Source organism: Perkinsus marinus (assembly GCF_000006405.1).
Source record: "Perkinsus marinus ATCC 50983 genomic scaffold scf_1104296973036, whole genome shotgun sequence".
In the NCBI taxonomy this organism is placed as follows: Eukaryota; Perkinsozoa; order Perkinsida; family Perkinsidae; genus Perkinsus; species Perkinsus marinus.
The window spans coordinates 32,387-56,039 of NW_003201550.1; the positions used below are offsets into that span (position 1 = coordinate 32,387).

General features: G+C 47.6%; 4 protein-coding genes across 4 annotated transcripts; 2 read left to right on the forward strand and 2 right to left on the reverse strand.

Moving 5' to 3' along the window:
* Nucleotides 1-6,315: 6,315 nt before the first annotated feature.
* Nucleotides 6,316-6,987, reverse strand: Pmar_PMAR023847 (hypothetical protein; the record flags this gene model as incomplete). Its single annotated transcript, XM_002766362.1, has 1 exon — nt 6,316-6,987. One exon carries the CDS (start codon nt 6,985-6,987, stop codon nt 6,316-6,318), a length of 672 nt encoding a protein of 223 aa, XP_002766408.1.
* Nucleotides 6,988-9,532: 2,545 nt separating this feature from the next.
* On the reverse strand, nt 9,533-10,759 carry Pmar_PMAR023848 (hypothetical protein; the record flags this gene model as incomplete). Its single annotated transcript, XM_002766363.1, has 1 exon — nt 9,533-10,759. The coding sequence occupies one exon, from the start codon at nt 10,757-10,759 to the stop codon at nt 9,533-9,535; it is 1,227 nt and encodes a 408-aa protein (XP_002766409.1).
* Nucleotides 10,760-16,530: 5,771 nt separating this feature from the next.
* Pmar_PMAR023849 (hypothetical protein) lies at nt 16,531-17,285 on the forward strand (the record flags this gene model as incomplete). The annotated part of the gene is made up of 3 exons (XM_002766364.1): nt 16,531-16,948; nt 16,997-17,128; nt 17,224-17,285. The coding sequence occupies 3 exons, from the start codon at nt 16,531-16,533 to the stop codon at nt 17,283-17,285; spliced, it is 612 nt and encodes a 203-aa protein (XP_002766410.1).
* Nucleotides 17,286-18,288: 1,003 nt separating this feature from the next.
* On the forward strand, nt 18,289-21,831 carry Pmar_PMAR023850 (gag/pol/env polyprotein, putative; the record flags this gene model as incomplete). Its single annotated transcript, XM_002766365.1, has 1 exon — nt 18,289-21,831. One exon carries the CDS (start codon nt 18,289-18,291, stop codon nt 21,829-21,831), a length of 3,543 nt encoding a protein of 1,180 aa, XP_002766411.1.
* Nucleotides 21,832-23,653: the final 1,822 nt, after the last annotated feature.

A 23,653-nucleotide genomic window follows, 5' to 3' on the forward strand; every position in this document is an offset into this window, starting at 1 on the left:
GATGATGATGACTGTTGCCGAGCATAATCATCATCATGTATTGTTGTTGATGTTGTTACTACTGCTTGTGCTTGTGGTGGTGGTGTTAATTGATGAGCCCCATCCTGGTCATCATCGATATTGAGAAGTACTACCCCATTGGTACTATCCATCATCATCTTTTTCTTCTTCTTCTCATCATCATCTACCTTCTGTGGTGATGATATTGATGATGATGATAAAGGTGAATGTGGTGGATGTCCATGCTGTGCATATGACTAAATAATATTATCATAACATAGTGGTGATGCTAGTCGTTGTTGCTATTACATTAGCAGCCATATGTAGAGCTAAACGATAATGAGGCTTCTTCCTTCCTAATAAGGATAGTGCTCTTGATACACTACACCACATCCTCTCACGGAATTCCGACTACCAAACATTATTATTAATAATACATTATCTATTCTTATTATTATTACCTCCCTCCATGTAGATAATATATTAGTACATTGAGCTAGGAATAATCTGGTTACTGTAGGTTGTCCAGTTTTAGTAGATGATATAAACCATCCAAGATCCCATATAACACTACACTCTACTCCTGCCTCCTCAATGGTCTCTCTTACTGCTGCTGTCTCCAAATCTTGATCAAATGATTCTACTTTACCAGATGGTATAGTATGTGTCATACGATCAGATCCATGTCTAGTAGAATTAACTAACAATATATTAGTACCAGATTCATCATATACCACACATCCAGCTCGTAATTTATACCTAATACAACAACATTAACGTAATCATAATATTATTATTACTCTTTAGTAGGAGACCATACATCAGGATCAGCATAATGTGATGATGAATGGCTAGTCGAGTGGATGTTATGATTTGTACTCACTGTAGTAGTATCTAAATATACTTATAATAATAACAACCATCATAGCATTACTATTACCTTTCTCATCCTCTACTACTATACCATGACGATTATCTATATCACCATCGATCATAGTAGTAGTAGGTTGTAACTGTTCTCGTAGTTCATATTGTTGATAAGTACATCTATGATGGTGGTGATGATGATGACCATGATGCATAGTCGCATCGTTATCCACCATCTTAGAATTTACTCCTCCTGTTGCTGCTAATTCATCAGCTTCATCCTCCCTATTAGATGATACACCCGAACCGTAACAGAAGGTGCAAGAAGAGGAGTAAGATGATAATGATGATGATGATGACGACATGCCATCAGACGATGATGATAATGATGATGTAGAGTGGACACGCATCATAGACACCGTATTAGATGCCTGCCCCACCACCTCTTGGGAGACATTTGTAGGCTTCATAGTCACTACGAGAGGTTTACAAATTATCTTGCATCATCAGAATCAAGTAGTTAGATTATCGATTGCAATGGCGCACGCTATTGTCTCTACATCGCGTGACGCCTGTATTTTACCAAACCCGAATTTAACCAATACAAAACCGCGCGCCAATATAATCGATAAAAAGGGTAATGTTTAAACCAAATCGGAATTTATATTTTTGTCACGATTTTTTCCAAAATATTGCTAATGTTCATTTCTAACTCGAAAACACAATCCTGGAAGAAATACTTGTATATGATTCGTAGCTAAGTTGGGAATAAGTTAAGTATTCTGATCCGAAGGTCGCTGGTTCGATTCTATGTTATTCTTCATCGTTAGGACTCTTGATGTTTCTTGCATATGCGGTAACTTGTCGTTTTTTAAACTGTTTCTTCTGTATTTGCAAATGAGCGAACGATGTTCCCCCTGCGTAGTGGGCTTTTCTTTGTTTTTTTACCTACGAACTAGCTCACAAGCTTAATTAGTTATCCCCGACTATGTGTTAAGTGGTCTTGTTAGAGACTGGTAGTGAGACTGAGATCTTTAGTTAGGAGTCCGCATACTGTATCATCTGAGATCAATCGCAAATGTCATTTTTATCTTCTTGAACGAGTCGCGTTTTTACAGTGTCAATTAATAACTTATTAATAATGCGCTATTAACAATACACGTTCACATTATCATAATACTGTCGCTACGACAGTAACGACAGTGTCGTAGAACGCGGGTAGGTCCCTCAGCGACCGTCGCTGGGACAATGCGCCTACTTCACAATGTGAAGTTCACATCACACAAATCTCTAGCGAAAATTATTGGAAGTAGACACGCGAATAATATTGGGAATTGCTAGCGCGACGGACTTACCGGGCAGTTGCCAATTGCCAACTAGTAGATTATTGCTGTAATATAGGTGCAGGACTCCTGCAGCAGGAGTGGATTAGTATTTCATTATTCATTTACGTAGTTATCTAGTTTGAAACGATTCATTGCTTCGAGCTCCAAAATATGTCTGACGCTAACACCCAACAGCTAAAATGGGTTTCTTCGTTTGGTAAAAAGCCTCTGCTTGCTCACAAAGGTTACCTTTATCGCATGAAAGGGCAAAACGTCGAGAAGAGGCGGAGTTACTGGGCTTGTGCAAACGCTCACAAGAAGCCCAGGTGCTCCGCGACATTGGTGGTATCCGGCGATGTTGGTGGGCCGGTTGAGCAGCTGCGCTTGATCAATGCAGGTCATTCTACACCCCACGCATGTGGGGCTCCGAACGCAGAGGCGAAGACGGCCTATAATGACATGCGTTCTGCTGCTGCTAGTTATTCAAAATGGTACAAAAGCATCGAACACAGCTGATAAAAATATCCTTACAAAGTTCTGAACCAGCGCCACCGGTTACCCAGAACCGAAGACTAACCAACGCGCTATTCCAACTCTTAAAACCAAAACCAAAGTAATCCCCCAGCGGCTGGAAAGCCCAATTTAAGCTCTGAAATAATTAAAAGTATATAGCCTAGGTTCGAACCCTATACCGTTCCACTTACAAACACGAAAGTTAACCACTGAACCATACACTCTACATAACAAGAACTTTTTAAGTGTTCTCCATGGCTACCTGTTATTGCTTAAACGTTCCCCAAGCGATTGGGTAAAATAATGCTTATATATATATTAATAGATTATAATGGCGCGCGGTTTTTAGTTGGTTAAAATCGGGTTTGGCTAAATTCGGGCAGAGCCTACATCACTTCAATGGCGCGCGAGCGTAAGACGAGGCGTAGATTTTAACGACGTGGTGAATTCATTGGATACGGTCAAAGGAAGAACCCCCTTCTACTTTTCACGCGCCGCTTTTTTACTTCGCCCGCCACTTTTTGGCTTTAACTGCCACTTTTCTGCTTCGCCGCCGGCCACTTTACGTGCTTATTCGATGCATATTACTCCCACTGAGGAACCCTCTGTGCTTGTCAGGCGTGCTACACTGGCCATTCGAAGCTGTACGAGGCGCGGGCTTGCCTGTGATGTATTTTCCTTTGGGACGGTGAGATAGTGGTCATTTCGGTTCCGGTATCAATTTTGGGATGCTCTCACTAGCACTATTTACCAATCTCGTTGTGTTGTATACTCCTGTCCGGATGTGCAGATTCACGTTATAGAGGATGTGTACTCAGATTCGTCTCGTCTTGTTGTATCGACAGGCTGCGGTTCGCACTCGGCGTAATTCGAGGCAGGTTCATGAGACGAGGCAGATGTGATCGCAAGCACATGATCTTCGAGCGCTCTGAGCACTCTACGCAAGTCTTCGTTCATTCGAGTCCTGCTTGGCTACAAAGATTATTTCCAAGTGTATTGAGACTACCAACATAGTTGCGGAGATCTGGTAATCCGGAAGAAACCGTTTATCTGATTTAACGATGATCGAATGTTCGAAAGTTCGTCATGGATACTCCATTTGCACGATGACGCCGCAGCAAACCGGCGTAGCACATGATGCATACTCTATGCAGCATACATTCAGAACCATTCATTCACAAGTTGTAGCTTACAACGTGAGCCGCATTACGTGACTCCTCCCAATGGGAAATATTGGTTTCACAATTACTGGATCAGCGGTGATGGTTTATCGTCAATCACTTGAGAGATGCGCTTTTCTCGCAAGTTGTAAACAACAGGATTTGCTGGACGCGACAGTCCATCGCCTTGAGGGCGTGCCCCTCATCTTCTTGCTGGTTCCTCGAGCACGCCGTGTCATGATGTCGAGAGTATCCCGCCGACTACTACATCATTTCCCGTACAAGTTTGACAAGTGAGCAGACAAGAATCACAATGTTACCATCAAGAGTGACAATGAGAATCCAAGCTGTCACAATAAATTCTGTTACATCAAGTTGACTTGAGACTCGAGTATGTCACAATCGAGATTGTTACCATCAAGATGACAATGAAATCCAAGTTGTCAAAGTCATATGTACAAGCAGATGACAGTGAGAGTCTATGTTTCTCACATGTTTGTGAGATCCATGTTCCACTCAACTTGAGTCAAGAGTGTACTCACTCCAGATTCTTAATAGGCACCAGCTCCAGTGCCGCGGTAAACGGGGAACGCCGTAACGCCGTAACGCTGATAGATCTGCCTTAACACACCGAGTCCTTGTTAACGACATGGAAGATTCGCTGCTACCTCTAATAGGCTCTGTGAACGGACCAAGGTGAATGGTTTGTCACAGGTTCGATCGGCGATACATCAAGTGACTGCACCATTCCACATTTAGCTCGAGGTCTGCATGTCGTTACCGTGTCCCTCGCTGTAGCAGACCTCTCATGAGATCCGGCATCGTAAATGAAGAATCCAGCGGATAAATTCAAGCCTGTATAGGCAATATTGGGGATGAGAGAGGGAAATTTACCATTATTCTCCGTGCCATAATCGCCATCCACTCCTGAATAAAATGATCGCCTGGGTTCCCTCTCCGCATGATCTTTCCTTCGAAGCTCTGTTGAAGGATTGCATTATTATCCGCACATGGCTCCCCGTCTGAAACAGGTTCCGAATCGGACGAATCAGAATAATCATCCGATTCACTGCAGTCGCTACTATCTGAATCGTCCAGCACCGTGCGATCATGTACTCTATCAAAACCTGAATTTGTGGTGAAAATGTATGCATTCTCATGTACAAATTTTGTGCATTAACCGTTCATGATGAACGGAAACTTACTGGCTTCATCTCCACTGGAATCGGGCTCGACAGCTAGAGAGTCCTCAGGCAGTATGCTCTGCGACATGTCATTATAAAAAGGGGGCAATTACTCGTGCCTCTGCTGGAAGTTGTCGTTTACGGGGGCCAGCCGTAGCGCGAACCATATCCACGAGGGCGCGACGGCGTCGATTGTGGTCTTCACCCACTTCGAGTGCGGTGTTGGTTGTTAATCTGAGAGCAGAAAAGCGTTAGATACGCTCCACAAAGAGAAGGTTAATAACCTTAGGTTATTCACTTTGGTCGAACAGTGGGAGCAGATGCTAATTGCTGGACCTTCTCCAAGCTTTCTTCTGAAGGTATTCTCGAGTAAGCGAATTCCGACACTACTGTATGTCGGCAATTGGCTAATCTCAAGTCGCAACACGCGCAGGAATAACCGCCCTCTGTACGTGGAACGACCCGGATTTGTTTCATTGCTCTTTTGTAGGATTCCCAGCTTCCCCATACTGCAGAATCCTGGGAGCATTTTGTCCACTAGGCCTTCGCGACGGAGGGGCGGAGCCCACTGAGTCCACATCCATGGACTCAATCATTGCATTTTACATAGGTCCCCGGTTCGATCCCCGGATATGACATTTCTCGATCATTGAAGTTTTTCGTGCATATCTCTCCGAGCTGTTCGCATAAGCTAGTTTTCCGATTTTTCCCAACACCTCCGCATATTGAAGAGTTGTTTGATCTATGTATAATCTGCGGGATTCTCGCTTGGCCATCCCAATGTCGCGCCCGTCTTGGTGAGTCCTCATGGTCTAGCTTGAGGAAAACGAATACAGCCTGCTCAGAGAAATATCCCGACCTGAATTCTATCTTACTTTTCTCCCCCCTCGGGTGATGCTGCTTGCTCCATCGGCTAGCAGAACCCTTGGCTCATGATGAACACCCAATGACCGGGCTGCTTCTTTTATTGCATTTCTCGAAGAGCGACTCGGTTGATGTGCTGTCCTCGTTCAGGACGTAGCAAATACTCAGCAGTCCGAACCGCGAAGGTAGACGTAAACATTCACAGACTATTACAACAGGGTCCAGCCAGGCCAGTTCATGACTCTTGAGGAACCTTGAGGAATCACAGTAGCCTATACAGTACGGTTGGTCGTCGTCGAATGGATTGCCGCTATTCTGCTCACATAACTCCTCAATTTCCAACAGATTGTCACCAGATTGTACGCGATCGTCGCTCCGCAGATTTAGTTTAACTGTGTATCATCATTTCAAGGTTTGCTGTTTCACAGCCGGTGTAAGCTTCTTGATCAGCTTCAGTTTGATAAGCTTTCTCTCAGTGCGACAAGCTAGAGTACCATCAAGGGCATGATCATCGATTATCCTCCTGCCTTCTTGACTAAGGGGTATAGGTCTCCATGAGAAGGGCTGATTGCTGGTTGCAGTGTCAAGTCTCGTGTGTTCCTCGTGTTCTGCATACGGGAGTAGGATCTTATAGATACCACGAGATGACCAGGATATCTGGGCGGTATAACTACACGAAGCGTATCCTCTACGCTTTTTGAAGGCACAGCGACAGTCTCTAGTGACATCGATCGCCTTCTTCCTTACATACGAGTTACGCTTACCCATCTTACAGACAACAATCTTATCAAGGCTGACCCCAGCATCTGACAACTCATTACATTGAAGAATCTCGACAACCTGATACTTCACCGCAGGAGTACGTCCTTTCTTCTGAACTTGACGGTGATGAGGATCATCGGCCCCCATAACCTCCATCTCCGTGTTTAACAAAGAAGTAGCCGAGGAACTAGCCTCTGAAGCCACGTTAGCACGAGTGCTGCTACTCGATTCTGTACCGAACGCACGTTCGGCCACACCCGCCATAGCTTTCATGAAGGCTTTGGATTTCTCACGGTCCTTACTCCCAGACATTACAAGTACGATGCAAAATAACCTTCATCCTTATATTCCCCATTGATGTACTGAACTTCTGCGTCCTTGGCTTTGAGCCTTGTAGTCCGCACTCATCGTTCCTTACAATCCAAGGATACGAGTGACCCTGCCGCCAGACCCAACACGTAGCTGTGCTCGTTGATCGGCGATGACCGAGACCACGCAGCCCGTCGCAGCTGCGGGTCGGGTTGATACTACGAAATTCGCATCTCTCGCAACGTCCCCATGGGCCTGTGTCTCGGCAGAATTGAAGGTGATAAATATTACCGTACTCATCTGCCCAATACTTTATTTTAGGGTTAGCAGACGCAGTGTCGCGGGAATAAAACCCGAGGGGACGGAGGGAGTGTCCCCCCGCCCCTCTGCAGCCAATTATTACGCAAATAGTAGATTCCTTCAGGGACGTGCGCGTGCGTGCAAAACAACACCGTCATAAGCCACTGCCCTCATGTGCAAGGCACAGCACAGTGGCTTGATTTAACAGCCTCAACTACGGTAAGTCTCCCATCCAGGATTGATCGGGAACAGCACACCGATAATCCAGTAAGAGAACACAGACCTGTGTTCCCAAAAACTCCGAACCCGAAACCTGTACGTCGGTCAGAATTCGAATGAGTTTTGCGATTCACAGGATTTGTAGTTTTTACTGGTAACGCCAGATCACGAGAGGCTGACCAAAGCATGAATGCTTTCCGTAGAACGTATATGATTGAGCAATCCACGAGACCCAACCCGGGAGAGGAGGGTGGGCCGAAAGTTGACGATGCGTCACTTACTGCGAGAGTCAAGTTTCATCATTTTGTACATATTGAAGCACGGTACACGATTCGTTATCATTGCCGCGCATTCTTATCATATGAAACTCTTGTGCGCACTCCGATTGTGTGCGTTGTGTGGCTGATAACTAACCTTGCCTACTTCGTACACTCCAATTAGCAATATGCTGCGGTGTAGAGTGATGTGGTACAGCCAAGGAACCTTATGGTTTCCCAACCCTCCGGACCCGGGAGATGTGTGACCGTTTTGGTACCTTCCCACATCAATCAAGTCGCGGTAGCGGAGCGCCAACAATGCGCTAGCTCCCGGTTCCGTGTTGGTGCTTCTCTACGCTTACGCCATTCCTCAACCACACTCCCTTGTCAGAAGGGTTCCGCATTCCCACGTATCGATATTGTGTATAAGATCACTAATGATGTCCTCTTCTCTCGAGAAATATTTGAATATTTTTTGTGCACGATCCCATATGCAAGGAGGTTCGCCCACTGCTGAACGGAAGAACGGATTTGTTCAAGGAGTGGTGAGGGTCTCCCGCAGTATCCCACTATGGTGGAAATGCATTTTTCTAGATGGAGTACATAGTGAGAAGGACCCCGTAGAACATTATGCTTGAAGTGAACATGTCCACGTATATCGTAAGCCCCAACACGAATCGGATTCAGTTAATTGCCAGAACGCAACAACCTTGAGGAAGGTTGGAAAAGAACGAACGAGAGCGAACGAAGGAAGGAAGGCGAGGCAGGAAGACGTTACGTCACTGCGGACGTCACGTCACGCGGATTCACGTGTCTCGCAGACGTGCGCTATTCTTCATGGCGAGCGCGATACGATCGCGTGCTTGGTGATGGTTTGAGGTCCTTGAGGTCGAATTTACCAGGCATACCAACGAGGCTGTAAGTCTTCTTCCCTAGACTTCAGCTATGGTTGCGGGTATCCATCGTCGCGAGAGCTTGTTTGTCGGTCTCATGACTCGCAGGAGCACAGGACTATCAACCAGGAAACCAGGACCCCAGGTCTCTCGCGGGTCTTTAAACAGGAGATCATATTCCGGACGCGTTTGAACTGGACGAAAACGGTCGCAGTTGGCCGGAAAAGTGAAAACCTTATCATGCGCACTCTTTCCACCTCGGAGAGGAGTAGTGTTGAACATGCGCAAAAACTCAGCAACAGTGCGATGGAAGACGCCATAGGCTATTTGGTCGCAGCGAACGTGCGAACGCAAATATTCTTCCATCGTGCGATGAAGACGTTCGATACGTCCGTTGCTGAGAGACGTGTTCTTTGCCGTAATTTGCGGAAGAATGTCGAACCCCATCAAGAAATCCGTGACCTGCCCTGACACTGGATTCGAACCTCCGTCGGTACACAGCACCAAGCGGTGTGTGTGGAAAGTTGCAAAAATGTGAGACAGGAGGTCGATCACATCCTTGCCAACGGGTGTTGATCTGACAGGCTTACCAAGGGCATAACCGTTTGCGTTACAGATGCAGGTGATCACGTAAAACTGAAGGCGATCGTTAACTTTACGGAAAGGGCCGACTATATCGAGGTGTAGCTTATTGAAAGGCACGGCAGATCTTCGCGTGTCAGCAATCTCTGCTGGGGCTCTGCTACGTTTACGCCCAATTCCGTCACTGTCTACCTGGAGACCATCCGAGCTTTGATGTGGGTGCACTTTACTTGCACGACACGTCGCACACTGTCGGATCGTACGTCGGCATTGTGCTCGTAGCCCAGGAGCGCGAACTCATCCTCGCAATCTGTTGAACAGACCTTCAGAGCCTTCGTGATGATCGTTGTGTACCTCAGTAAGGAACTCAATCAGGTGAGAGTCAGGAATGTACAATCCGTCTTCATTGGCTTGAGAAGCTTCGCGCCACGACTCCTCCTGATCCGCAAGAATAGCCGGAGCAGCCAACTGTGGAGCGGGTGATCGACGGGAAGGTTTTTTCCAACGGAGGTATGTGGGAAGTCGTGTGAGATGATCGGCCGGATTCCTCTCACTCTCCACGTAATGATAAGACACTGACAAGCCTGAGACCTCGAAGGTATCTTCAATCATCTGAAGTCGTGCCTCAGCAGAACCGACCGTGAGACCCTCGCTGGAATGCCAGTGAGACGCTAACTTCCGTTGGAGTTGTTCGAGTACAGGTCGATTGTCGGTATAGACCTCAATCGACTGCCTTCCCGTCATGCCTAGGGTTCGGCGCCAAGAAAGAACTAGAGTATTGAGCCCTTTTAAGGCTGCTTCTAGTTCGACCACGTCGATCAGCCGGATGTCTCCGAGTTTTCGTAGCCAGGAGACATCCTCGACGTAGGTAGAGCCGAAATATAGGCAGGCCCCTAAGCTCAGGTCAGAGGCATCGCAATACAATCGCCATGTGGACCCAGCATCGACGGTAACTTTACCAGTAGCTGGATCACCACGGGAGAAGATATCACGATGTAGTGCCTCGCATTTCCGCAGAATGTTCTGCGAAAGGAGTAAGGACTTGGATGCAGAAGGGTTCTCGAGGTGACCAATCCGTTCCAACCCGCGAGCCGCTGGCCGTAACCATCGCAAAACCGGGTAGTGTGAACACGCTAAGGTCGCTACCCACGATTTGAGATGGTGGTAAGTTTCTCCCTGTATGGGACCGAGCGGACTGCGGCGAGTCCAAATGTTGCCTGGAATACGTTGCAAACCGAGAATACCAGATGTCTCGGCCTCCTCGGGCTCTTTCAGGCTGAACCCATTCTGGTTGAGAGCCTTGACGACATTATCCACCTGGGATTTGGGCACGCGCAAGTCATCGAAATAAGGCTCGACACCTCCGTCAATTCCAGCTTCTTCTAGAATGAAGTCAATGACGGAGCGGAGGACCTTTGGAGCAATTGACACACCAAACGCAAGGCGGGTCAACTCCCCGTATGTGCGATTACCCTCGTCCTCAATCAGGGTGATACCCTGATAAATGGAGCACTCAGGGTGCATATGAATAAACATATATGCTTTTTTGATATCCATGAGTACCCACGATTTGGTGAGTCGTCCGGCATTGGAGTAGCCTGCTCGCCATCGGCGTAAGCTTGCTCTACAGGTAACGTGTTCAGTCTCCTTCGGATACGACACCAAACAAGAATTAACTGGCTTGAAGTCGAGAACAGGTCTTACTGGAGTAGACGATTTGTGGAGTTGTGAGATTGAGATCAAGGTGATGGAAGAGCGGAGCTCTTCACGGCTCATCTGGCGAATAAAACCCCAGTCTTGCCACAGTTTGAGTTCCGCTCTTCAGAGCTTGTACACCTCTAGAGAAAACTGATCAAACTGGGCTTTGTACACCGCAGGACGGAATCTAGCTGCGCGTTGTGCAGCTTCGGGGCTCTTCCATACCCACGTGCATTGCCAGTACTGTGATCCATCAGGACGACGGAAACGTACGACAGTAAAATCCTTGCGGATGATTCCCGCGGTCATTGTGTGGGATGGAGGGGATGTAAGTGCGCTACCACTGATGGAAGGGTGTGGTGGGCAGGTCAGTGAAAGGCGAGTCACGGGAGACTCTGGGAAAACTGCAGTCACAGAAACGCCGTGCGTGTTTGAACATGTGGTTGTGAGAAGGTTAGTCCCGAATGTTGCGATGAAATCACAACCAAGGATACCATCGATAGTCTTTCCGCAGTTGGGAAGAGAGTTTGGTTGGCCTCTGAAGTTACATTCACAACCAAACACACCGCAAAAATACGCAAACAAGTGCGGAATGGAGTGGTGAATGAAGTAGTCAAAGAACAGTAAACAGTCTCTTGTGGGATTAGAGTTAAGCCGGACTCATCAGCGTACCGCTTACTAATCAAGGATTGTTGCGCACCTGAATCCACAAGGAAGTAACGGCCGTTGCATTTCACCAGTGGAAGGCCTACCTGGCAAGTCGTCACTGGGGGAGCTGTCGAGTTTAGCCGACTCGAGGCAGACTCCGTGGACCGCCCCAGGAGCGAGCTGACGGTGGCATAGGCTCCATCGGTAACACTAAGGGTCAGCAAGCAGAGAGTAGTTTCGTCGGACAGGCGAAGCCCGGTAGCAATGATGTTGAGCTTGTCCAAGGACTCCTCAACATCAGTCTGTCCCTTGGAGGAGCCGTTCCAGTTGAAAGCGTATCTCTTGACACTACCAGCTTGATGATGATCTGGGCCGACCAATGACTGGCCGTACTGCGTAGCTGCGACCGCGGCTGAAAACCCCTGACTACCCGGAGTCGGAACGCTGGCGTGCTTGCCTAGCGATGGGGACGGCGGTGGTGGAGGCGACCGTCGACGAGGGATATCGAGTGTCAGCGGAGCAGGCCTGGAGGGACCAGGTAGAACTGCTGCAGGGCTGCAAAACCCGGACGAGCCGGTGAGCGAGCCGTAGAGGATAAGGCGGATGCGCCGTGAGTGTGGACACCAGGGGGCAACTGAGCTCCCGCTGTAGCCGCCACTGTAGGAGGCTCATCACGTCTAGCACTTGCAGCTGAGTCATCCTCATGTTGAGGAGAGGCCTGGCCATGCGGAGAAAACATGTTCTGGATCCTGGGTTTGGGCACCAGTTAATTGCCAAAACGCAACAACCTTGAGGAAGGTTGGAAAAAGCGAATGAGAGCGAACGAAGGAAGGCGAGGCAGGAAAAGACGTCACGTCACCGCGGACGTCACGTCACGCGGATTCACGTGTCTCGCAATGTGCGCTATTCTTCATGGCGAGCGCGATATGATCGCGTGCTTGGTGGTGTACCACTGATTCACACTGTGAATCGTCTGAGCCATTGTGAACTTCACAATGAGTCAGAGGTGTTTGTGAGGGTCCAACAGATGACAACGTGATGAAGTTCAACTTCCTCACGCTACTCGACAGCCTGTCGACGACAGGGCCTTTGACAAGGATCATTCAGAGCCCTGTCCCAGCTCGGGAGATGAACACCAGAGTGGTCGGCCAGACGTAGATCATGTGGTTACGCTATCTTCAGAAGCCCGAAAGATGAGAGACTGTCATTTCCACCTATCACGGAAGACCTTTCACCTGAGAGGCAAATACGAATAGTGTCTTCTGGCCACACTTTTCTGGCTGGAAAGGTTTTTTAGACTAACGATGACCTTCTTCTTGTCTATGAATATGAGCTTTTTGATTACCATAGAACTGTTGTACAAATGTATTCTACCTCTGATGGTATTCTGAGGATAGGACGCCCCCCCACAGATCCCTGCCACCGTTGCTGTCGACCCAAAAAGAAGATCTGTTCTGAAGCTGAAGAGTTCTACTCAGCTTCCTGGTGATTTTTTGAAGAAGGTGTCTGGTTTATAGCCGCCACCTCGGGAGACCGGGATGTAAAGATTCCATTACTACTCGTTCTGTCGAGAGGACAAGTTGGGAAATTCGCCGACGACTTCAGAGATTAGGATTATCCGTAATCAACAACGAAGAACATTGTCCGGTTTGCGGATCTTGCTCCACAGATCAAGCACATGATCCAGATCACTCGTTGATTTTGATGTCTGAGCCAAATGCATCGTGATCAGAGATGCGTGAGTCAGGTCTGTGATTCTTGATCTCGATCCGTGATCTTTGATCCGGATCCGTGCCTGTTGACCTTGATCCCCGAACTTTGATACTCAAGACTCGTTCTCTCAATCCGAGTGACATCTGTCCGTCAACCGGACAGTTGTTTGGGAGTGCGAGAGAGGACCAAACACTGTGAACCCGAGACTTGAACCCTCTCCGGGTCTTACCTTGGGCCAAAGGTTCACAGATCATGTTTGGTCACACTAACTATGTCACGGGGTATGGCCCATGTTTCCTGACATATGTTAGTGTCCCCAAACTCAATCACAAAACAACGATGAGTCACCTACTTGAAATGATGTCCTCACTGTCGGATGGAGGAGGCATGTCCGATGGTTCAACAGAACCTCCTCACAACAACCTTCAACAGAACCTCCTCAACAGAACCAGAAGACTCCTTCTACTAGTAAAAATTCTCCGAGGTAACATCCTCATCAATGAGAGACACTCACATCAAGTTAACATTACAGTTATGGAATGCAGGAAGTTACTCTTCACGTTCCGACAGCTAGGTTATCGTTCGAAACCGAACTCAACGGAAGACCATGTGAAAGAGCACTACCACAAGCGTCCAAGAGTCATGCAGCGTCCAAAATTTGCTCAACATGGCTCCGACACTTCTTCTTCACGGATTCATTCACGTAGCTCATGCATTAGGCTTCGTAGGCTGTGCATCGTAACTTCATCCAGTTTCCATTCGACGACATACTGCGGTAACTTCTTGGTTAGGAATTTCCCTTGCCCTCCCGGGTAGATCATCGTACTCAATCCAGGGAATACCCTTTGGCTCGTTGAAGTTTCCTTGCGCAGCATCTTGGTAATATTGTGAGCCACACAAGGCACTTTGTTGCAAAAACAACTCGCTGAGCATAGAGCCTCACGTTCCTTATGGAAGGAAGTTTCGTTGTTGTAGAAATCAAGACGCACTTGAGAACTCCCTGGTGTTTTTCCCCAACGTCTGCCACACGGAGTGCTGCCACCTTTTTGAACCGGAGCAAAGTACCGCCCAATGAGCTGCTGATCTTATCTTATCTTGTAACCTCGCGAATAGCAGAGGCATATGAGCTAACGCTTTCGGACACTCGCTCGAGAGCACTGCCGTTCTCTTTATTAAACGTTCAAGAGAGCTCAGTGGATTATCCGCTCTTTGCCAAACCCTATCTAAGATTTGGCTCTCTCCACGAGAAACCACTCGTCCAAGGCGAACCTGGGCATTCGATCTCACGGCAGAAGTATATTTACGGATAGTAGATGAGTGAATCTTCGCTGAGGCCGTTCAACCACTCATAAAAGCGACAAGGTTGTTGACTTTGGCACGATTCGTCGCAAATATAGGACCGAATCCGGCTTCGTAGTAGCTCTCAGATGTTTGGTATTGCTGTGATGCAGAACCTTTCAGACTCTGGAGCTGAAGACTGTGACAGAAATTCCAAATTTTCCTTCTAGTTCTCTTCAGCAGATTTGCCCTGTACTCAGCTGTAGGACCCCTCAAGATACGATCGAATCCTTGACAGGTCCCGAGGCATGTTTTGGAGAAGAAGGCGTAAGGAAAATGTAACAAAAATTCCACTAATGTACCAAGAGATTGACAACACGGTCTGTTTACATAACCTCAGAAACGTCTGCTCACCAGAGAGATGCTCAAACCAGAGTCGTCCCTGAGGCGTCACTACGACCCGGCGCCACTTAGCAGGAGTGGTTTTCATGATCTCCGAACGACGACTGATAAAATCTGCAGGGCTATTGAAACTTCCACGCACATGTTGAGAGCGTACGTGAAGACCAGTGGACCCCAACCCCCAAAGGCGTTCTCAAAGCTTGAGACTTCGAAAACCAAGAAGCAAGAGCCGGAACTGCTGCTGTGTTATTACACAAAATCGAAACTGAAATAGGGGAATTCTTGAGTCGAACACTGAACGTCAACTCTGGCTCCAGTGATCCTCTAACCATTTACACTTAACCAGGGGACCTTTGATAGAGTTAGTCGACTAGGTGGTGTGGAGAGGACCGAAGACTTGCAGGGCTCCCCCCTGAAGCTTCGGTCACGGGACAGGTGCCCGACTAGGTGGTGTCGTATCAACGACTCACGTCTCACACGGGTCTGTCCCGTCACCCAGTCCACTAAGAAAAAAAAAACTGTCAGTTACTAATAACTTTCCTCCGGAATCCTCGGATTATTGAAGCACCTGCGAGCGACCAAGCTCGCTCGCCCATCGAATCACTTCCTCTGGAGTTGACCCTAGCCTCTGGCGAGACTTTCCATCAACTCTGGCTCCAGTGATCCTCTAACCATTTACACTTAACCAGGGGAACTTTGATAGAGTTAGTCGACTAGGTGGTGTGGAGAGGACCGAAGACTTGCAGGGCTCCCCCCTGAAGCTTCGGTCACGGGACAGGTGCCCGACTAGGTGGTGTCGTATCAACGACTCACGTCTCACACGGGTCTGTCCCGTCACCCAAATCTCTCCACTATCCACCGAACTCTTGGCTTTACCAGAAACTTCGATGACACAATCGATTCATGTTTTTTTTATCCCCTCCTCTCGCTGTAGTCTTTATTACCTATTGACTATTTTTTTTTCTTCTTCTGTTGTGTCCCTCGTGCAGCGCATCAAGGCTCCTTTGGCGTAGCCTTGCCAGGCTCTACTCGATTGACTCGAACCGCCTTCACACTTCACTGTGCTATCCTCGCATCCCGAATCTACCAGAATTGTGGCTCCACTATGCTATAGCTATGTCAGCTATAGGATTTATACCTGTTAGGGCTTTAACTGCCTCGTCCGGTAGAACTCCTGCATTTCCCGGAGGCTTGGATCTATGCGCTAAACGATTTTGGCCTCCTTTAATTCCTCTCTCAACGATGGTCATCTCTTCTAGGGTGAAACTTACTCATGAACGCACCTCCATAGTCGTCTTTATCGCGCTAACATACTCCCGCAATGCTTCTGGAGAGATATTGGCTTGGTCAACGAGGACCCGACTGTAATTATAACGCGATCACAGTATCTGCTTCTCTTGACGTCTTGTCATATCTCAGTGTGGCATCGTGTGGCGCTGAGTGAGCTAAATTGTCCCTCTAGCGCTAGGCGTTGATTATGCTCTTTGTAATCGTAAGTTTGAGCAAGTATCAGCATCTGTTGGTATTGTTAGCATCTACCTCAAGTACCTATATCTATGTCGAACCAGAGTAGCGTTCTCAATGAAGTGAGTGATCACAATTTGGGGGCTGGGCCGAGAAGTGTTACTCCTGGTTCGCATCCTGGTACTGGTATGTCGAGTTCTGGTTTGGTTAGTGGTGCTACGTCCAGTGAGCTGCAGCGTTTGGCTACTTATATGGGTATTAGTTTGGACCTGGTCGATCAGTTGCGTATGACCGATTTAGACAGTGTCCATGCCCGTGATGCCACTATCAGCTGGGCAGATAAGTTAACTCACCGGCGTGCCCTGGAGCAGGCTTTATCGGCAAAGACTGCTGGGGGCAAGAAGAGTACTGATGCTACTACTACTGCTGTTGTTGAAACAAAGGGTAGTAAAACCCTCGATATTCCCAAGCTCATCTCCCGGGCTAAGGATGCCGGGAAGGTTAGTGGAGGTATTTTTAAAGGATCTCAAGATACAAGATCGGTTGCTGTGTTCTTAGATGAGATCGACTCCACTGACGAATATGCTTGTGGTACTGCTGCTTTCAAATATTTCTATCTTCGTGCCAATTTGGACGAAGACATTCGTGGTTATGTTAATAAAGAAGTGAAGGCTAAGGTCAACAAGGAAGGTGTGTCTGCTGAGAATTGGACACGAAAATTGTCGTTGCTAAGGTCTATACTTCTGGATGAGTATACTATGCTCTCTTCAGATTTGGCTACTCAGTTAGAATGGGACAAGTTGGTGTATACATCCGGCTCATCGAGGATGGAGTCTCATTTAACTAAGCTGCTCACTTTGGCAGATAGAATCTCTATGTCGAGAGGTAGTCAAGTTTCTGATCGTGAATTGCGATCTAAACTATATGCATCCTTACCTACTGCTACACAGCGCTGGATCGACTCGTTAGGATCGTCAACGGTGGAATCTTATGCAGCTATGAGGAGAGAAGTTCGTCGCTGGGCTCAATATAATGAGAAGCCGGTAGGATCGTCCCGCAGAAGTACTTCGGTTCCGCGAGGTGGCAAGAAGGTTCAGGTATCTGTCGCTAACACCATGGAGAATAGTGATGACGTTGGTCTTTCCATAGCCCTGGGTGACATGGATAAGGATGCCTGTGGGCGTTGTGGTCTAAAAGGGCATAGAGCTTTCGAATGTCGGGGTAACGTGTACCAATCCGATAAGCGATGTTGTCGGTGTGGTTCCTTTGACCATGCTCTCTCTCAATGCCCTCTCAGCCCTACAACTATATGCGGACGATGTAAGCAGCCGGGACACTACTCTGCTACATGTAATGCTGAGTTACCTGTTAAGAGGTTTAATCCGAGAAATGGTAGAGGTTCGAGGACTCCGACTTTGATGGTGGCTAATTCTGAAGGTGATGGGAATGATGTTCATCCTCCTACGATTGTGCAAGATACTGCTAAACGGGAAGTTGTCGACTCTGCTTCGGTGCCTGTAATGCAAGTGGATCTGTTGACCATGAATAGCAGTCTCCATGACCAGGACCCTCTTGAGGTGAAAATAGTCCCTCCAGCTCAGCTGTCTGCCGATGTGGCAGGTAGAGAAGTCAAATTTCTTATTGATAGTGGGGCGGGTCTTAATTTTATTAATGAAGCCTTGGCGACTGAGCTCTCCGCTTTGAGTAATCAGCCTTTTAGGCCACTTGCACGTGAGCTAAGGGTGGTCTTTGGCAATGACCACAAGGTATTGGTGTCCCGAGGATTGGAATTACCCCTATCGGTAATCCGACATGGGAAGAAGGAATGTGTTCTGGTGAGCTTCGTCATCATGCCTAATCTTAATCCTTCTGCTCTGATAGGAAGGCCAGGGATATGTGACCTAGCTTTGTCCGTGCATGGTTTTGTACCTACTCAGACAGCTAGCGAGGTGGCTGTCTGTAGCATTGATCCGGTGGAGACTATTGAGGTGGCTGGTAAAGGAAAACGGCTATTGGCCCATTGTCCTAGGTTGGAGGAGTCTAGACCGGAACTTCATGTAGAACCCCAACGTCGTCGGCCTGATCGCGAGAGAAAAGCTATTTATAGGTTGTTGTGCCTTATGGAAAAGGAGGAAAAGGTGGTGCGATTACAACCTGGACAAGCATGGACTATTAATGAGGTTGTCTTAGTGGCGAAGAAAGGTGCAGAGTCGTGGAAATGCTTGCCTGGTATTTTGGATAGAGAAGATGATGAGCAATTGTTGGCTCATTTCAGGGTTACTTTAGACCTGCGCTTTACGAATAAGATCGGTGCGACTACGCCTACTTTGGAGACCGAAAATGAAAGTAAGCTCTCTCAGTATGGCGTTCATGATCTGATTGGATCTCTTCCTAGTCATCATGGTGCCTTCTTTGGTCGTATTGATTTGCGGGATGCATTTCATGGGGTATATATTTCCAAGAAGATGCAACAACATATGGCTACCCGAGTGCTCAATGACCAAGGTGTTGAGGTGATTTTTGCTTGGAATAGATTGCCTATGGGCTATAAGCAATCTTCAGGATTGTTTGGCCGCTCGGTGGAATTGATGCTTATTGAAGCTCGTGAGGCTTTGAGGAAGCTAAATATTGACTGTAGTCTTCGTAGCCTTCAAGATGATTGTATAGTAGCCGGACCTACGGCATCGGCCGTTAATGAAGCTTTGGATGTTCTCATACGAGTAGTACGAAGCTATGGTTTTGAATGTCGGAATTCCAAGGTTCAGCGGGCTACTGATCATTTGGTTTTCTGTGGCCATCAGATTTCTGGGCGTGAGAGTGGGCTGCCTCTGCTTACTCCCTGTCCACAGCGACGAGATTTATCTTCAGCTGGTTTCGAAGCTGAATGGGAGATCTTCATCAAGAAGTGTAAGTCCTCATCTGCTAAGCTCAAGTTCTTGAGAAAGTGGGCTGGTGTATTCCAGTGGTTCAGTCATTGGTTGGGTGGCTTGGAACAAGATGCTCTCCGCTGTCTCAATAAGGCTGTGAAGTGTCTGCAGAATAATGATGCTGTGGACGATGAGCAGTGGGAAAAGGTGTCTGTTGCTTGGCATACGTTGGCTCAGAGTTTTATGAGTGGCTTAGCATCTTTGTATTTGGGTCATTGTATTGCTACGTTGATTGTTACTGACTCTAATGTAGAATCATGGTATGGCGCTATTTTGGGAGTGGTGACTTTGGACTCTGATAATGCTTGTCCAGCTCTGTTTCCGGAACTTGAGGAACGACTTTATGATATAAGTCCTTGTGATGATCTTTTTCCTATGCCTCCTACTGGGAAAATCTTTAGAGTTCTTCCAGTTCGGCTTTGTGGTGGAGTATGGAAGAAGAGGGAGCAACTGAGAAGTTCGACGTGGAGAGAACGAGGAGCTCAGCTGCAGTGTGTATCTGAGAACCTTGATGCTCTGCGTGGAGACCATGTTATTAGTTTGAATGATAATGCTAATCTTTGTAAGACTTGGCGAGATGTTCAGGGTGACTTTGGCTATGCTTCTGAACCGTATGCTGGCGTGTGGATTAAGCGTTGGGAGCTTTTCGAAGCTTATGTTGATAAATGTGTATGGTTGCCTCGTGAGGTGGATGCTCTTTGTTGGACAGATATGTCTGCCCGAAAGTTGGCTGCTGGTGATTCTGCTGATGGTATGATCGGTGAGGTGGAGATTGCGCCTGTTGATGTCAACAATTCCTCCGGACAACTAAATGTGGATGATATGACGAAAGAAGAAGTGAATGATATCTATGGCTGCTCAGTTGTTTCTGACGACAAAATGCATTCTATTTTGGTGACCTTCTCAGGCCAACCCAGTTATGAAGATGCCCTGTCGTGGTTGTCATCGAAGCAAAAGGAAGACGAGCAGTTGGCCAAAATCCGTGTTTCCTGTGAGAAGGAACACAAAGAAAGTCGAGAGTTCTTGGTGGAGAAGGACTGCTTATTTCATCTAGGTCGATGGCGAGCCGATGAACCTGTTATCAAACAAGCTGTGTTGCCTGATTGTGGTGGTCTTCGTTCTACTATTCTGGGGGAGTTTCATGAATATGGAATTCATGGCTCTGCACAGTTGCTGTCCGGTATGGTACAACAAGCTTATTGGTGGCCGACATTGCGCAAAGACTGCAAGGTCTTTGTAAGAAAATGTGAAGTGTGTCAGCGCTCCACCAAATGTGCGTCAGATATCTGTATCTCAAGGTCTGGGCAGCGTTTGCAAGTTCCACTTCCATGGTATTCGGTTGGATCGGACGTCTTTATGCTTGGTAGGGAACTCGAAGCCGAGTTTAATCTGCATTGGACGGCAATGCTAACTATAACATGTGCTTTTACTGGATTCACCGTGCTGGTTCCTCTTCCTCAGCCTGTGGATTCTGCTTGCATTATCAACGCTTATCTCTATGCTTTCAGTCTCTATGGCTATCCGCGGCATTTAAGATGTGATGGAGGAGCAAATCTGGTATCACAGGACGTGAATTCTTGGCTCTTAGCTCATGGAGTGAGTAGTACGGTGGCCGTTGGTTATTCACCATGGACTGGTGGGTATTACGAGCGAAGACATAGGGATCTGGCTGCGACTCTGAGAAAGTTTCTGCTTGATTTAAAGTATGGAACTGGTGCTATGTATGTGAATTCCCCGTATGCTTTAGCTGCTATGTTGCAGGGTCAGCTCAACAGTTATGGCATAGATTGGCGTGGTGCTCGTGATACGACTTCCCAGATGCTTATGACCGGTACTATCCCTAGACCGCCTGCTTCTCTTGATGACATTGCTCCAAGAGATAATTGGTCTTCACAAGGCATCTTTGGCGAGATCAATCTGAAGGAAGCCTCTGGTGAAGATGTAGCTCTTCGAGAAGCTAAGTTGGTTGAAGTGTTGCGTAAACGTGCTACTGATATTCGTAAAAGGAGAGATGAATGCCTTCGTGATTTTAATACGGTGTGGTTGGAGCGTCGTGAGGAGGCTAGGAATCGCTTTGATCAGACCCTTGCTAGAAAGCAAACTAAAGAGTTGCTCAAGATTGGTGATAAGGTTCTGTTAGCTGAACGGTTTCCTAGCAAGTTTGCCCCTCGTTGGTCTAAGCCACGTGAGGTTGTTGCTCTGCGAGGCCTAAGGTGTATTGTGAAGAATGATGATGGAACTCTTAGGGAGCTGCATCTGCGTTACGTGAAGAAGTTTCATAGTGGCGAAGAAGTCCAACCCGTTACGACTTCTAAAAGAGATCGTCCTGATGATATTGAAGATCATGAAGATGGTGATCAAGGTGAGGTTCAGCAAGATGATAAGAGTCCTGCAACCTCTAGCGCGGTGCGTACAAGACCAGTTCGTAAGTGTTCAAGAATGACCAGTTATGCGCATCAACTGTAATCGCGTATTAAGGTGTGCTCGCGTCGTTATTTTTATATACGGCGCGGGGTGGTTTGTAATTATAACGCGATCACAGTATCTGCTTCTCTTGACGTCTTGTCATATCTCAGTGTGGCATCGTGTGGCGCTGAGTGAGCTAAATTGTCCCTCTAGCGCTAGGCGTTGATTATGCTCTTTGTAATCGTAAGTTTGAGCAAGTATCAGCATCTGTTGGTATTGTTAGCATCTACCTCAAGTACCTATATCTATGTCGAACCAGAGTAGCGTTCTCAATGAAGTGAGTGATCACACCGACCATACCTAGGATTTTATCCACCGTAGGCACGTTATTGCCTGCAATCCTACCGTAAAGTTTCTCAAAATGGCTCACCGCCGAGCGGTAGCTCCTCTCCGAACTCTCTTGTGTGGAGTCTGCTAGTAGTGCTGCTCTCCTTGCTTTTCTTTCTGATTCCGTCAACGCTCGGAAGGCCTTCATCGCCTCCTGCTGAGTCGATGATCCACTCCCAGTATCTGCCTTACATTTTTTTGTTTTGGCGATTGAAAAACTGCTAATATCCATCGGAGTCCTCTCATTTGAAACACAACCGGTAGTTTCTGAAGGAACCTAATCCATTGTCTCTCCAAGTTCAATTGCTCCGCCTCTTGCTACGAGCTCCTGAGCAACGAAGGTACTCCCCAGTGGACCTTCAGTGAGGGTACCTCGCTCTTCCCAACTGTTGGTCAGGCAGTTCGTCAGAGATTATGACACTGACACATACACACTTTTGAAACATCACCAGACATCATACACACTTTAGCCAGATAGCCTAAGTACTCCGCTTTACTGGCACCTCTTTGTGGCGATTCGCCACCGGCGAACATTATACCTCCACCGCTACCAGTCAACCACAAAGCACTGAGATGAGCTCACTGAAGCAGGGCGGCTCTCTCGTACCTGGTCGGATCTTCACTTGAACAGACTCGTCGTCTAAGCATTAACTAGTCTGAGACTAGTAGTCTCTGTCGACTCCTGGGTACCTGCTGCATCACATGGTATACGCAGCGCACGAAATACACCCGGATCTGCCAAAAATGCCGAGAGCATAGGAGGGTCTCCCAGTAGGTTATTGGTCACGAGAGCACCATACTTGGTTGTTGATCTCCTCCAGAACTCCCCTCTAACTCTCGTAGGTGGAGCACGTTTCCCGAAATTGAGTCCACCACCTTCTTGACCTCCCCTTTTAAGCGCACCAGCGATACCACCCGGGTCACTTTTGAGTGTCTGTAGCGCTCGCTACTTCAGGAGAGAGCCTCTTGTAGAAAGTCGCCAAGAGCGTGTCATTGGTCAATAATCATTCAAGATCGGTCACCGGGTGACCGTCACCCTGTCGATGTTCTTACCATGGAGTGTGTCGACTGCTCTAGTAGCTAGTTCAATGGCACAGTCGGCTCCTGGTACTCTCATTTCGGCTATGCACGTATCCTACAGCGTGCTAGTTTCGACACAAACTCTGTCGCTGACTCAATCCCACCGAATCCTCATACTGAGGGTTGGATCCGCGCTCGAAGATATTTTTCCTATTTGGGATTCCAAATCCCAAGCCTCTCAGCGAGAGGCTCTCACTAATAATACCGTCAACTGAGTCCTCGCACTGAGGATAGCGTCTGCACTCGAAAATGCGTTCTCGAGCCTCTCGCTAACAACTTTGCCAACTAGACACTCTCACTGGGGATGGGATCAGCTTTGCTGACGCGTTCCTGAACCTCTCACTAGCAATATGGTCAACTAGGCCCTCACCACAAGAATAGGATCTGCGCTCAATGACGCGTTCCTAATCCTCTC